The sequence below is a fragment of the Platichthys flesus genome, chromosome 5 (assembly GCF_949316205.1).
Source record: "Platichthys flesus chromosome 5, fPlaFle2.1, whole genome shotgun sequence".
Lineage (NCBI taxonomy): Eukaryota > Metazoa > Chordata > Actinopteri > Pleuronectiformes > Pleuronectidae > Platichthys > Platichthys flesus.
Window position 1 is genome coordinate 26,515,947 of NC_084949.1, and position 16,627 is coordinate 26,532,573.

Sequence of the window (16,627 nt, forward strand, 5' to 3'; positions counted from 1 at the left end):
CCCCACTTCCGCCTTGTCGCTCCGGCCTGTCAGCTGTTCGCAGTCCCCGGTGTTTAAATCCTCAGATTCACCCAAACAGGAGCTTTTCTTTCCTAAATCATGACCTCCAACAACATGTCGGACCCGAAGAGACTAAATAAGATATTAAGGTTCGTGTTTTATAAAGAAAATTCAGCGTTAAACTGTGGAATTAGCTGCGTTTAGCTAATCAGCTAACAAGCTAACAAGCTGAACGTCTCCACAGATCATGCGTGAGAGGATTAGCCATTACCCGACTCGGATGGAGGATTTAACCTTTAAACCAACCACGTGGCGATAGTTTGTTCATGTTTAGTTGACTGTTTATTGTTGTGATGGTTTATGTTCATATGTTCATGTTATGATTCTGCAGCCAGGGTCAGAAATGTCGTGGGAACCTCTTGCAGAAACCTAGAGGCTGTTGTAGTCCATGTTTTTCCAGCAGCACTTCCTGTGTGGACTCGATAAGATGTCTTTATACTCTCTACGAATGTCCTCCTTGAGACATTATGTGTTTGTCTCACATTCGCTCGTGGTGCTGCAGGTACAAGCCCCCCAGCACCGAGTCCAACCCCACCCTGGAGGACCCCACGCCGGACTACATGAACCTGCTCGGCATGATCTTCAGCATGTGTGGGCTGATGCTCAAGGTGACTCACACACTAACATACCCTCACACTGTGACTCCCACATCTCCCTCCTCCTCTACCTCATATTATAATCACGTGTGTGTGTTTGTGTGTGTCGACACTAAACTGGTGGCGCTCCCTGAATGGCCAAACCTTGGTCCAGCCCAGTTGTTCCATTTAGAAGATTAAAGGTAAACTCACCTTTCAGATGAACGGATGAAGGTCAGCGTTTGACCTTCAGCAGAAAGGTCACAGGAAAAGAAACAAAGAGAAGACAGCCGCTGGATGGTGTCACCTCCTCCCAGTCCAATACCAGATCCTTTGATTAATGGTCTTTCCCTCAACAAAGAACTATTATTACTCGTTGTCATCCTGTTGTTCCTCTGAGCGCATTGTGTAGCTGTGTATGTACGTCACCGTGAAGTCAGAAATTCATGATGTATAGTGTATTAATACATAACCAATAAGATTCCAGGCAGTTTATTTAGATTAACAACAATCATTTGTCATCATATTGTATAAATAACAGCATGACGTCATTATGAAAGATCATTAATAGAATACAGTATAGAAAGCATTAGTGTTAGCATAGGCTGATTTGGGTTTATACATCGCCCCTTTTTATATATCATAAATTATTGATTTATTTATATTTCAGGATTTATTAAGCAAAGACTGGAAATGACATCCAGATGTTTTTTGATGTCAGAAAGACATGAAGTGAACTGAATGTTTTACTTCAGGTTTACAAAGTAATGGCAACAGCAAGCAAAGTACTGGATGCATGGAAGTGTTCATGAAGGACTTTCAGGGCTGAATTACTTCAGTAACTTGTGCATCAAGATGTGCTTGCCTATGTACGAACACCAAATTCAAGATGAAACATGTAAAATGTATTTCGTGCTCTTGTTGATTCACCTCTGTGTTCATCTCTCTCCCACGTAAAGCTTTGTTTCATGTTTGCTAACACAGATTATCCATGTGTGTTTCAGTTGAAGTGGTGCGCTTGGATCGCAGTCTACTGCTCTTTCATCAGTTTTGCAAACTCCAGAAGCTCCGAGGACACCAAGCAGATGATGAGCAGCTTCATGTGAGTGCACAATACAGGGATTGTAAATAAAGATGGACAGCAGGTCTCCTCCACTTCCTTCCAATATCCAGAAACAAAGCCATAAATACCGGATTCAAACGCTGCTCTCTTGCATCAAATGACGTCATGTGGAGCCAGAGTCTGGAGAGTATTGATCAGGAATTGAAGAGCAGTAGATAGGTCCTGCAGATACACATGCTCGACCAATCCAGAGTCCGTCTCAGTCCTTACATTAGACATCAGGCCTTCCATCTTTACACACAGTCAAAGGTTCATATGCACAGACTATTGAGTGTTTTCCCTGTGCACCATATTCAAACTCATGTACTATTTTCTGAACTTAGATGTCTATGTGTTGTAGCTTCAGCACAGAACACAGCACAACAGGCTTTTCTTTACCAGCAGTGTTGTACTGGGAGGTTTGTATCGTCCAGATCAGCAGAAAACATCTGAGATTAGTGAGTGCAGCTCTGTGGATGAAGAGCTGGCTGTCTACTGCCTTGGAGATAATTCAATATTATTCTTTATTGACTTCCACTTGAATCTCTTCTATTTGAAGAATCGGTCAAATCACATCATCGTTCTTTCAAAGTTCTGTTGTCCACAGAAACTGGACATTAACAGAAATTACAAAAACAAAATGGAGGAACAAAGTTCTTCACTTAGTTCATCAGATATTTTACATATTTATATTTATCTCTGTGTATTGCACATTTGGTTCTCTGTGTTTTTATATTTAATTCTTGAATTAGCAGTTTTAATACTGTAGGTTAGACCTTGCTTGCGTCTGCCATTGAGACTTCAGATGAGCCAGCTCTAATGTCCAAAAGCTTTTAACTGTGTGACCTCCAGAGTTGGTACATTTCCATTTGCTTATGGACGAGTACGACAGCAGGGGCACTTGTCCAGGGCCTCGCAGACAGATTTGCAATGAAGGGAAAAGCCTCCTGCTCCATTGTCTAGATGAGGTTGTATTAAAGACGAGCTCGATGCACTCACAGTTTGGTAACACAAAATGTTTGGCTCAGCAAAGGATGTCAGACTATGAACGCAATGCACCGGCCTCATGTGCGTAGGAGCTGGTTCAAGGCCAGTTCTTGGGCGTTTGTCAACAGCCAAGTTATGATGTAGGTTTCCCTGTGTTATTAAATAAAGGTGAGTGTGTGTGTGCACAGGAGTTGAGGGCTGGTGATATAGTGGTTTCACATGGCTCAGGGCTGAATTCTGAAATGCTTCAATCCGAATCCAACCTGAGCTCAGCTGCAATGCTTCATTGCTTGTGAGCAAAATATGTAATTAAATAATGAAGAGAGCAGGAGTGAGTTTTATGCCTCATAAGCAATAATAAGAAACTCAACAAACAAAAGTGCAAACAAGAATTAAAATGAGAGGCAGCTGAACTGTTCGTCTACAACACGATAAAAACTAAATGCAAACGAAACTGAATTAAAAAAATGAAGGTAGATCCCGGGTCTGGAAAAAGAAGCCTTTGCAAGCAAGTTGTTCAGCGACTCTTGGATGTGGATTTTTTACACTTTACATGATGAGCTCTTGTCCCCCGTGCCGTCTGCAGGTTGTCCATCTCAGCAGTCGTCATGTCCTACCTCCAGAACCCACAGCCAATGTCCCCGCCCTGGTAACCGAGGGCCAGCCGCAGAAGAGCCAGTGAGCCAAGGACGCCGGAGTGGGTGACGAGACAGCTGATCGGCCCCCGCAGGGCCGTGGGCGGGGGGGGCGGGGAAGCAGAGACTGAAGGAGAGATAATTTGATAGAAAGAGAAGAAGAGACAGAAAACAGATGTCCACGAGAGGTAGACATAAGGACAGTACGTCTAGATGGAGACAGCTAATGGTTTTTGACTGTGTTCTCATGTGTTTTTCTCTTTTTAATCTTTTCTAAGTCTTTTGGTTGTTGATGAAAATCTTGATATTTTACTCTTTTGGCTGATCTGTGGCAGGATACCGTCAATAAAGTTGTACAGATTTAAAATGAGCTGTTGCCTTTTGCTGGGGAAGAAAAATCTCTCTTCCATGTGACAGTCGGTCGACCGACGAACAGGAAGTTTCACCTGCTCAGTTTCAATTTCCTTCAGTGTACTTTGTTTCTGCAGAATAATCGGCTCAGTGTCAGAATCCCTTTCCTCGGAGTCCTGCTTACATCTATCCAAACAAACAAACGGATAAAACAGGAATCTGATTCAGTCGAGCTCCTACCTCCGCTAACGCCCCTTCAACTTAATCAAGCTGCACAAAACTACACAATCTCATGGACACGAGTTCCTTCAGTAGGATTATTTTCATCAAGCTCCGTGACACCCTGAAAATGTCAATGTAAAAGAAAGTTATTGAGAAATAAGTTTCCAACATTGAATGAGTTCTTCCTCAGCCCATGTTTCATCCCTCCTGCACATTTGTCGGAATTGTCGAGCTGGTGCACTTGTTGTGTGATCGCTATCACAGGACAGGATATTGAATTTGTCAGTTATCTGCAGCATTGATCGGTGGGCTGGTGTAATCTGGATATTAAAAACTGTCACAGTGTGCTGAATGTAGATTTAAGTTCAGAGGGCGACGGCTGGAGACGACTTGAATTAAATCAAATCTCCATATTCTTCTGGATCTGCCCTGTGAGAGCGGAGCAGCTTTCCAACACTAGAGGGCACCACAGCATCACAGATGAGCTAATGAATCTGAAGGAAATATCTTCAGCTCAATTGGATGAGTTTGGTTTACAGATGAAAACGTTGCAAGGTGGTTCTTCCTCACATTCCTGCTTTAAAGATGGAAAAAAATCTAAATTGGCCACATTTCCATTAACAGGCGCCACAGATACAAATCTCTCTTAATCTAAATGTCAATGAGGTGGCAGTCGGACCAAAGTTCACTCATAAACCCACATACTGTCTGCTTTGACCCCACGTGACCTCTCACAGCCCCCAACATTGACCCTGTTACTGGTGCCAGTTTGGCAGAAGAAAACAGCTCCACAGAATTAAAACTCTGCCTTTTCAAAAAGCCTCTGTTTGGTTAATTCCAAAGTTGCCATGTCCCTCGCCCGCCTCGTGCTCAGCTGCTCAGGCTTAACTAGTCCCCCGACTCCCATCAGCTTGAGGGTCGGATGGCTCCTCTGGGAGGACATCTCAATGTCACCTTGGAGACATAATTGTCAGATATTTTGAGGGCGGGTTTGTTTATTACACAGACAGCAGGTGGTTTTTAAGCATGTTGGACTTTTCGGAGCAGGAATACCAAGTTTATTATAAAGACAAAAAGGGGGCATCAATTTTAAAAGAAGCAGTAGACATGAACAGACTGTTTCTAGATTGAATGTTTTCGTGTATTACTGAGATCAGTGAAGCTGCTTTCAGAACTGCACTGACACTTTCCTCAATGTCTGAACGTGAGAAACAAATGTCTGAGTCAGCCCACGTGAGAATACAGCACTAAAATATTATATCAAAGGCCGAAGCTGCACAGACAACATTTAGAAATGTTTGTTCATGTCAGAAGAGAAGAAACACAAATAAATAAATATGCAATTTTTTAACAACATGGGCTTAAACAGTCAGATAACAAAAAAAGAACACTCAAAAGAATTTAATAAAAGTTATTAAAATGAAACGATACAGAGAATCAGAGCTGATGTGTCGACTGAGAGAGAGAAACAGCTACTGGTTCATGAATAACCCGAGTGGGACGGTGATGATGATGATGATGAAGGTCAGAATGTCAACATCTCAGGTACATTTCAGACCCACAGTAGTTTAACCTTCATGCTACATCACCCTCTCAATGACAGAAGCACTTTTTATTTGGTGTCAGATCCAGCCTGTGTGGTGTGTGTGTGTGTGTGTGTGTGTGTGTGTGTGTGTGTGTGTGTGTGTGTGTGTGTGTGTGTGTGTGTGTGTGTGTGTGTGTGTGTGTGTGTGTGTGTGTGTGTGTGTGTGTGTGTGTGTGTGTGAGTGAGTGCATGTTTACTGAACCCTGCTGACTCGCTGCAGCACGACAGCCTGGACACTTTATGTCCTTAAATGAGGTTAAACCGTAAAGAAACTCTGCAAAATGTGGATCCCTGAAGTGTGTGCACGAGAGAGTGCATGTGCGGCTCCGGCCTATAATTTTCTGGAGTTAGGTGTTAATATAGTGGATGTGAAAACTAGAGCTGCTCCTGGAAAGATGCTGAGTCAGGCAAACTCTGTTGTCACACACGAGTGCACACTCTCACACTCTCACACTCTCACACACACACACAAACAGACACCCAGAGGATTTCAGAGGACATTACATTGACTTCCTCTCATTACCCAGAAACTCACTCTAACCTTAACCTTAATTAATAACCTACAAACACATGTCTATACTTCCCCCCACACCCCCTAATTTAACCTAACCTTACCCTTACCTTAACTTAACCTTAGCCCGAGCCTTAATGGGGCCCGGAGCAGAATTTGATTAGGGTGCCACCGATATTATTGACCATTCTGGTGACGGAGGCAGCAGGAATTGATTAAACCAGCAGGAGCATAACTAACGTTTCTAGCCTATTTTAATTTAAATATATCAAAAATAATAAAATCTTACAATTCCCCAACGGAGGAAGAGGAGGAAGAAGAAGAGGAAGAAGAGGAACCATCATGGAACCCTGCACAACATCAACCGTTGACAGATGGAAGCAGCAGAGAAATTAGATTGCTGCTGAACAGTTTCATGTTCTTTATTAAGTGTACTTGTGTTACCTCTCTTCGTCATAAGGCTTCTATAAAAACATCTTAGGGATCTCAAAGTGTTTTTATTAATAATCATATCGGCTGACATATCGATGCATATTCAGTTGTAGTCAATCAATACTGGTCCTCCAAAAATCCCTCAGGCAGGATCCAGCTAGAACCAGCATTTATGAGCTTTGGCAATGCAAACGTCTGTGTGTGTGTTAGTGTTTGTGTGTGTGTGTGCGTGTGTTTGTGAGAGATATATATACATGTATATATATATAGAGAGAGAGATATCTATATGGAGAGAGAGAGAGAGACATAGAGAGAGTGATATATATATATATATGTAGAGAGAGAGAGAAATAGAGAGAGAGAGACATGTAAAGAGAGAGAGGGACGTAGAGAGAGAGAGACATAGAGAGAGACGTAGAGAGAGAGAGAGACGTAGAGAGAGAGAGAGAGACATAGAGAGAGAGAGAGAGACGTAGAGAGAGAGGGAGAGAGAGAGAGAGAGACGTAGAGAGAGAGAGAGAGAGAGAGAGAGAGAGAGAGAGAGACGTAGAGAGAGAGGGAGAGAGAGAGGGAGAGAGAGAGAGAGAGACGTAGAGAGAGAGGGAGAGAGAGAGAGAGAGAGAGAGAGAGAGAGAGCCTCAGCTCAGTGGAGGATCTTTACGCACAGCTCGGCTCGTCACGTCCTCTAGAAAACACCTCAGGTTTTCACCGGGAGATAAAAAGTCTCTGGATCATCACGACCGTCGGTGTGACGTCACGCTCGTTAACCGGCGGACGTCACTCTATTCGGGATGTTCTGGAGGTGAACATGGAGTTCTCCTTCCCTCCGGTGCCGGACACGTTACCGACTCTCCGCCGTGCGCACGGTCCTCCCAGCATCGCTGACTGGTTTCCGGCCGCCGTCGCCGGTCGACAGGTGAGCGGGTCGGGGCCACCGGAGAACCGGGGGGCGGCTGTGGAGACCCCGGAGCCCGCAGGCTCAGCGGCCGCCGGGCAGCGGTGCACCTGACAGGCAGGTAAGGAACCACAGACCCGAGGGAGCCGCTGGACGTAGAAATTCAATTCCTCCTCTCCTTGAGAAAAACTACAAGTAAGAATATAAACCTAATAAATACAAGGAGGAATTCATTGAACTAAAATATGTGACAATTTGCCTTATTTAACTGATTTAATGTATATATATTTATAAATTAATTTTAAATTGCTGAAAATGATAAGAATCAACTTAACGCATGTACATTAAACTTAACGTATCTTGATTTAGACTCATTTATTTTGTGAAACGACTTGACATAATAAAACTTATACTTTATGTCTTATGGCTTTTCCACTTTACAGTTTTGACCTTTAACTTCCGCACAACCAATCAGCTGCTTTGTTATTATTTATGAGAATCTTTATTTATCATCGTAGGTAAATTGGATTTGCTGTAACAATCACAGCAACATAACACATATATCACGACACAAAGCCGACAGCAGGAGCAGCTCTGGGTGGACAGAGCTTGAATCCTACTCTCTGTGCACTAAGGATGTTTTTAACTGGTTTCTGTAACTAGATGGAGGCAATAACATCGTCTATATGGGAACAGGGGAACTGAGGAGATGAGGTTGATTCCTCTCATCTCCCACAATGATCCCTTTTCCCATTAGTTCACGTTGAAAGACTGATGTTGAGTACAATGCAGGCGGAGAGAGAAAATACTCCACTGTTACCTGTAAGGCTCCAAATCACTGTAATAAGCCAGTAAGAGATGTGATGAGGTGAGTTTCATCCATATCTGTGCTGTGGGGTTATTTACTTTCAAATCAGCTACGTTAAAATGTATTTTTTGTATTTCCAAGCCATCAAATCCGCTGTTTAAATGAGTTCAGCATCAGGCGTCCAAATCCGGTCAGAGCTGCACGCCACATCAGATGACAGGAGGTCTGAGAGAAGGACGAGGCTCAAACTGAAGCACGGAACATTGAGCCTCAGGCCCCGGAGCGTTTCCTTCTCAATACAATCAATAACAATAAGAATAACAATAACTGAGCAGAGGAGAGTCGGTCTGAAGAGACCCAGACCTTTGCTCTCACTGTTGGGTCCTTGTGCTCATGATGCTAAACGTTGACGTTTGAATAGTAATTAAAAGGCGAGACAGTAATCTGTGTCTAATCCTGAATTAATGCAGAAGATTCTTATATTCAAGTTTGGGACATTTGTACTTAAAAATAATTACTAATGAAATGAAAAATGAAAAAATTACTTAAGAAAGAACTTTATTTCTAACCAAAATGATTCAATTTAGCTATAATTACTTCCCCGATATAATTGTTGACTATTGCATCGTTTTTGTTTTTTTTTGGCCACCAGGGGGCAGCAGAGAAACCTGATATTACTAAACCGACATTTACTTCAATGCTAATTAACACAATGCGATTTTAGAATAATTGTTTTATTCCGAACATCCACGCAGCATCCGATTGGTGAAGCTTCCCAGTCGCTCGCTCTCATTGGCTGTTGCCCAATCGCTGTTCCTGTAACACAACTTTGATTTTGAATTGTCGACATCCGACTTGTTTGATTTGAAGACTCACGTTAAGTCGCTGACATTAGTAAACGGTGATCGTGGTCCGGTCAGGATCAAACGCCAACACGGCTGTCAAGTGAATCCGACCAGAGCTCCACCCGATCATCCTCTTGTGTGTAACATGCATATGATACACAATGAGGACATTTAAACTCACACGATGTAGATATGGGAAAAAGCACAGGGTGTTGTTTGTTTTTAAAATAGCTCGAAAGCTTTATCTATAAAGTCCTCAAAGGAAAAATAGAGTGAAAAATGTGTGGATATAAATAAACTGGTTCTTGAACAAATTCAATATTTGAGATGAGAGGGCGACCGGGTGGGGTCAAACTGAACGGAGGCTTGACACCGCCCTGAGGCTGCAGCGAAGGAGAAAACACTTCTCCCACTGCTGGTGTAGAAAAACTCTCAGATCCCTCGACTCTCCCTCCTCAACGGAGTCAACATCGTGATGGGCGCCGAGCTTTTACTTCCCGGGCTGTTGTTGAACTCGTTCAGCAGCGAGTGTCAAATCTGCTGCTGCATGAGCGAGTTATGTAAAATCCATAGTGCCGGCACAGATCTCTCAAAAAGTACTACTACTGTACCTCTCAGCCCAAAATACCCCTCTGCTCTGTGTTTCTCCACTATTCTGGATCATCGCTGCATCTGAGCGTTTTAGAATCTGATCTGGAAACAGCTTGTCCTGTTCCTCGGGATCACAGTTGTTCTGACAGACACATTCTCTTGTTTACCAAATCTCACACCTACACCCTTGCCTGTTGCTTCTGGGTCATCACTGCCCTGACCCTCCTCGTCTGGTGACTCCATCCATCCCTCCCTCCATCCCTCCATCCATCCCTCCATCCATCCATCCCTCCATCCCTCAGCTCTACTGGACAGAATACAGCCTTATTGGCATGAGACGACACAGTGCAGCTGTCAAAGGCTGTAAACCAACAATAAGCAGAAGTTTCCCGAGATGAGACGTCCTCAGTGTCCAGAGATAAAAACGGAATAAATAGAAAGTGTAGATAGAGGATCGGGGGGGCTGCCAGTCCACATTTGACATCAGATTGAAGGCGTTTAAGTGTAATGATGGTTTAACCGATACCAGAGCTTGTGTGTATCACTGTCTGTTGTGTAGTTTGATGTCTCCTTAGCACTGTGTGTTTGATTTGAATTTCATTTCATCACAACAATCAGAATTGATGGAATATCTCCAGGAGTATTTAAAGAAGTATTTAACCTTCTATACCACGTTACATACTACAATACTATATAAGAAGACTAGTTTCTGCCAAGAGAGAATGTAAAATAACTACAGGTTCAGTATATTTAACAGATGAAGCGTTTTTTGTCTGTAAGATATTCAGCCATGTAACCAGAACCAGCATCACATCATAAGATCTTCAGATATCAGCTGGAATTCTCACAGAAGCTGTTTAATAACCCAAATCAACATTATCATGAATTCTGTCTTTATCGTTCATCTCAGCTTTCAGCTCCTCTCGAGTCCAAACGATTTAAGGGGACGTGTGCACCTCATCAATCTGAGATCTGAGCCTCCTGCACTCTTCACAGGGGCTTATTGTTCATGTTGATTTTGAGAAAATAATTATTAGATATTAACTTGATAGATTTACTTTTCCTTTAAGGGTGGAAGCCGTTCTGTATTTGGTCACTTTTACAATTTCAGCTGGGAACCAGAATCACCAGAGACCAAGCAGACAGGACGGGCGCTGTACTAGTACGATACTATAACTACTATTACTACTACTACAACTACTACTACTACTACTACTACTATATAGTTAGACCCACTACAAATAACAATAACTATAAAACCCATTAATAGTCTCTTTCTCTCTCTGTGTGATCCTGGCGGCTCTTCAGCCCGGATGTGAATCAAAGGCAGTCGTCCGTGGAGCGAACCACATCCTGGGTTCTGGCTTTCATGTTGTCGTCGGGATGAAAGCCCGAGTGAGTCAGTGTGTCGTGGCGCCCTCGGGTGAAAGCCACATTAAAAGCTCTCATTGTGACGCGGTGGTGAGGAGCCGTGTACCTGTGTGTGTGTGTGTGTGTGTGTGTCGGTTTGAAACAGAGGCACCGCACCACAACACATCTGAGTCAGTAATTCAGATCCAGGTCTCCTCTGCCGTCAGTGTTGCCCGACTCTGACAGAATAATGGATTCCCTGCATGGTGCCAGCTGATTCCTCTTGAGTGTCTACAGGGAGCGAGGTGACTCACGGAGGCACTTTACAGTTTAATTAAATTTCCCCCACGCCAAATCACATGATCTCCATTCGTGATTCGGGTTTCCACTCTCTCATGACGCACCGGCTCTAGAAATGGGGACGTCACAGGTTTCGGCCTCTGAATCCGAACACAGCAGGAACTTGAGCTTCCTGCTGATGGTGCACGCTCGTCACACTTCCTGTTCATGGCGGGCAGAGGGTCGGTGGCGCTGCAGCGAGCAGGTTGAACGAGCGCCGCTCTGTTCACAGCTCAGTGGTCCGAGAGAAACGTTCTCTCACTTCATTTAGCGGAGGACATTCAGTCTCTCTGTTCCACCGGGACGTTTCTTCTGACATGAGACGCACATTTTAATGCACAAATAACACAAGTGAAGGCATTAACCTGCTGAGGCTGTCATGTGATGTCTAATATGCAATATCACTGGCACAACTCGCTGATATTAATGTGGAGAAATAAAACAATTGACCCCAAAAAGTCTCACAATGTTTATTAACGTGGGTTTTAATGCAAGTTTGTTTTATATATCTGAAGTTTTTCAGATTAAAAGGACGAACTATGGTTGTGCAGGATAAATGTGTATGAATGTTTAGTTTCCTCTTGTTTTATTTAGTATAAGGATGATGTTTTTTTTTATTCCTCCATGGCGGCGATAGCCAGGGATTGTGTTTTCAGTTTCTCCGTCTATTTGTTAGTCCAGAGGCTGCAGGTCCGTCTGTCCTCATCTTGTGAAGAAGGTATCTTAAGAACGCCTCGAGGGGGTTCATTTTAATTTAGTTCAAACACTCAGTTTGACTCAAGGATTAACTGATTGCATTTTGGTGGTCAAAGGTCAAAGGTCACCTCACAAAACATGATTTTGACCTCTTCAACCTAACATCTCAATTCTGTCTTTAGGGAGTTTCTCCACATTTTGACCACACGTCACTTAGACTCTAAGATGAACTGATTGGGTTTCAGTGGTCACAGGTCAAAGGTCACAGTGACCTGATATGTCTGAGTTGAAGACTGACGTCACGCTGGGTGTTGGAGGCAAACTACCACAGGCTGGTGACTCCATCAGACTCATGTCGATCTATAACTGGGTCTGTGAGTCTGAACCCATTTGTTTTCATGGTATTTATTTACATTTATTTGTTTTGTTGGACTTTCCTGAAGTGACCAAGACGGCACTTCTGCTTCCTCTGTTTTTGTCTCAATGACCTTCAGGTTGCACACAACTTGTATTCTTCTTTTGAAGACATGTGAGGGGAGAGGCAGTGGTGTGTGGAAGCAGCCTCTCAGGTGCTGTGATGGGGATCTGCAGCTCTTTAGTATTCACCTGCCCCCTGATGGAAGCAGGATGTGACCTCAGGGGTCAGAGTTTGTTTTGAACGGGTTGACGGGCAGAGCGAGGTCGGCAGCAGTCAGATGGTCAGAACACCAGGAGGCCAGGCACGGTGGTGAATGGTAAATGGAAGGCTGGATCTCTTTTAGCTCTAAATACAGAGTGACTAATGCAGAATGATGTGATACAGGCTGTAAGAGCTGTGTCCTGAGATCCTATGGAGGCAGATAAATGATGACATTAAGTCACTGTCCTTTTTTAGATGTTTGATATGTTTTCTTAAATCAGGTTCTATATATTTAGTTTTTTTGTGTTTGTTTATAGTTATTTATAATAAAGTCTATGGTTAAACTGGAAAATATTAAACCACAAATACATTTTTGTTAAGAGTTTCATAACAACATAGATACAAAATAAATATATATATATATGAATACCAGCAAATATCAGTATTGGAAATGTTTTGCATTCTTATGTTGATTTATGGAGAGGCGGTGGTCTAGTGGCAGGAACTTGGACTATGGGCAGAGAAGGTCTCTGGTTCGACTCCACGGAGAAACAACAAAAGACGAACCTGGATTGATCTGTCCAAAAATCCAAGCGTCTCCCTACCCTGTCTAGTGCCCCTGAGCAAGGCACCTTACTCCCCCAACATCTGCTCCCCGAGCGCCGAACATGGTCGCTCACTGCTCTGTGTGTCCTGCACCAGATGAGTCAAAAGCAGAGATTAAATTTCCCTGCCTGCATGAGTGTGCCTCTGCATGTGTTTGGGACTAATAAATGCATCTTAATCTTAATATCAGGCCTCACAAATCCATGTGGATCTGGATTCAGACTTGAGTCCAATGTAGATTTTGTGATGTTTTTATTTTGCATCTTGACAATATGTTGATGCACTTTGGATGCAAGTCGTTTAAAACTTCCTCCCTTGATCCTGCACATGCGTTTGCTCACATGGACTCAATCTAGAGAGTTTCCATCAGGGGGTTTGGCAGGAACAAACTCTGGAGATTATCCAGAGCGACAGACTCAGACAGAACCTCTGGATGGTTTCAGGAGAATACAAAGACTTCAGTTCCTGTCTGAAGGCAGCTTGTGTCTCATGGAATCTGTGGAACAGGGGAGAGTTGCAGGTGCAGCAGTGAGGAGTTGGTTTCTGCTCTCGCTGCTGCTCTGTGCTGTAACTCTACGTAGAGCGGTTGTAGCTGTGTGAAAACAGAGGTGCAGAAACCTCCTCGTCTTTTTCTCCGGTCCATCCCTGAGGGGCAAAGACACGATGAGTGAAAAGTGAGAAGGGATTTTGCTTTATCTGCAGAGCTCTGCTCTTTCACTTCCAGCAATTAGTGATTCCTCCACTCATCAGTCCTGTCCCCTGATCTCCCCCACTCTATCCCTCTCTCCCCCACTCTCCCCCACTCTCCCCCACTCTCCCCCACTCTCCCTCTCATCCTGAGCCTCTGCTCTCCATCACACCAGTTTGCCTTCGGGGTTGAATGCTTGTCTCCTGTTTTCCTCTTACTGTCACACTCTTTCTCCCCCATTCTGCCACCCTCCCCCCCGCTCCTCTTCATCTGTCCATCAGCCTCTCCGACCCCCCCCCCCTCATAATCTCTCCACCTCTCTGAGTCCTCAGCGTCCTTGTGAGTTCTGTGGGTCGCCCTTGCTCTGTTATGCACATTGTCCTGAGTTTGTGTGTTCTGCGCTGACCTGTGTTATTCAAGTCCTGCGGCGTGTAAACACACACACACACACACACACACAAACACACACCCTCAATCACCAACAAAGTCCTTACGTTAGCACTACTGCATGTCTCATCATTGTACCTGCAGCGTGTGAGTGTAAATCTGTGTGTGTGCGCCTGTCTCCGTGAATTAGTTTTCACTTTACACCATGTCAGGGAGAAATAACGAGTAATGCACCCTCAGCAGATAACTGGTGAGGAAAAGTGCTGTTTCCAATACACACACACACACACACACACACACACACACACACACACACTCACACACAGAGAGAGCTTTTCTTTAGCAGTTGCAAGGTCAAAATTGAAATGGCATGTTTGTGTTGTTGCACTTTCATTGAGCATCTGGTTGCGTGAGTGAAGAATTCACCTGAATCAAATATTATTGAGAACTGGAATGGAAACAAATAAATAAATAAAGACCAACCCTCCACCTCTCACTGTCGGATCAGAACGTCTCAGATAGTTTGACTTGAACTAGAAGCTGTTCCCTCCTACGTCCCTGTTTTACCCACAATCCAGAATATAAAACAAAACACAACATCCTGCAGGTTTCAGAATCCTGCAGCATGAAACCAGGGATTTATTCCTGTGCAGGTTGAAAACAACATGAAGAGAGAGCGGAGGGCGGGCTCGTCAATCTTCTCCTTTTCGATGACGAGTGAGAAACTGAACTCTCTCCGTTGAACACCCTCTGCTCACACGACAGATCCTCCAGTGAATCAAGCAACACACACACACACAGCAGCTGAGCAGCACTGGTTTCTTGTTTCCCACCAGTTTATCACAGTGGGAATGGAACTACTGTCAGAAGCCGTGGGGAATGGAAAGCCGAGTTTATAAAAGTGTCTCTGGAAGCAGCTTGTTTTATCGCACGCTGCATTTTGTGTTATTGTTGTTTTGATGCTGACTCAGCAGAGGATTGACAGAATTCTGCTTGCCCTCCTTTTCCTCCTCCGTTCACCTAAATCTCCTTTTTCACTGGAACTCTTCACCAGCCTCACTCTGCTGACTGTGACTTTTTCTCTTTTTTCTGGAGCCTCTCCTGTAGCGTGACAACACCTTCAAGGAAAATCACCTTTTCAACAAGTTCATTCATCGCCTATGAAACAAAAAACAAATTCAGAACAACTGTGAAGTCATTAATGTCTCACACAACTGAGGGTTTCATACGTCACCGACCTCGGGAAGCAAATCTGTCAAAGCACGAAAAGGGGAGAAGGAGACGCAGCGAGGGGTCGCATCCCAACCTGGGGCCACGTGCAGCACATCGATAAATGTTCAAATCCTAAATGAAACAAACCACTTATAAAGTCCTGAATGGATTCTACATGAGGAGCAGCCATGAGTTTTTATAAATTACTCGAGTGTTAACACTTTCATTTTCATTTCTTTTCAATTGTTCTGTATTTATTTAACGTTTTTCTAGTCTTGACCAGTCAAAGTCCAAATGTCTCGAACTCACTCTGTTCTGTTCATCACTGGTTCTCAACTCAATGTCATTTAAGTTGAAATGAAGTTAATGAGTTCATTTTCTCTCCCCCCCCCCCCTGTCCCTGTTCCTCCTCTCTCCTCCTCCTCCTCCTCCTCCTCCTCCTCCTCCTCCTCCTCCTCCAGCTCCATGCTGTCCCCCCTTTATCAGGACCATGGCGGCTCGTGGCCCCAGACGTCCTCCTGCTCCTCCCCGTCTCCGGGCCTCCACCGCCCGCTGCGCTGCCCCCCTCCCCCCATCAGCGGGAGCAGCGTGGGCCCCAACCCCACCTACTACCATGCGGTGTACGACGTCCGGGTGGAGCAGTACCGAGAGGTGCCCTTCATCAGTGGGGTGCGCTCCCGCCTGAGCTCCGTGCCCCTGGCTTCGCAGCACGGCGACCCCACGGCCCCCACGGCCCCCCCGATCCGGCGGAGGGGCGGAGTGGTGGACCACCGGGACGTCATCCTGGCTCATCAGGCTCACAAGAAGCACAACACACCCCAGGCCAGGAGGAAGCAGTGGGAGTGAGTACAGTTGATTCTCTGGTGACCACAGGAGGGGGGAAGTATTTCTGGAAGGACATGTTTTAATTGAACGTTTGACAACTTGAATCTTTATCCTGGATGATTTGATGTTACTGTATTCAACGGTTTCCAACACGTCTGTCCCTCGGCCATAGAGCGGCACTCTGTCTTCTCTGTCCGAACCAGAGCCAGAGGTGTAAACAGATGTTTTCCCAGATGTGCCCCAAACCTAAAGAGCGTTTCAAGGTTTTTGTTTCAAAAAGGTCTTGAGTCGGGTATCCCACTCTGT

General features: G+C 44.5%; 1 protein-coding gene across 1 annotated transcript; it reads left to right on the top strand.

The window, feature by feature from the left end:
- Window positions 1–5: 5 nt before the first annotated feature.
- wdr83os (WD repeat domain 83 opposite strand) lies at window positions 6–3,727 on the top strand. The gene is made up of 4 exons (XM_062388435.1): window positions 6–149; window positions 563–668; window positions 1,640–1,737; window positions 3,311–3,727. Exons 1-4 carry the CDS (start codon window positions 100–102, stop codon window positions 3,375–3,377), a joined length of 321 nt encoding a protein of 106 aa, XP_062244419.1. The 5' UTR covers window positions 6–99; the 3' UTR covers window positions 3,378–3,727.
- The last annotated feature ends 12,900 nt before the right edge of the window (window positions 3,728–16,627 follow it).

Coding starts and splice junctions, on each gene's coding strand:
- wdr83os (XM_062388435.1), top strand. CDS start 100: ATGACCTCCAACAACATGTCGGACCCGAAGAGACTAAATAAGATATTA. Junction 669..1,639: donor TGTGTGGGCTGATGCTCAAG/GTGACTCACACA, acceptor TGTGTGTTTCAG/TTGAAGTGGTGCGCTTGGAT. Junction 1,738..3,310: donor CAGATGATGAGCAGCTTCAT/GTGAGTGCACAA, acceptor TGCCGTCTGCAG/GTTGTCCATCTCAGCAGTCG.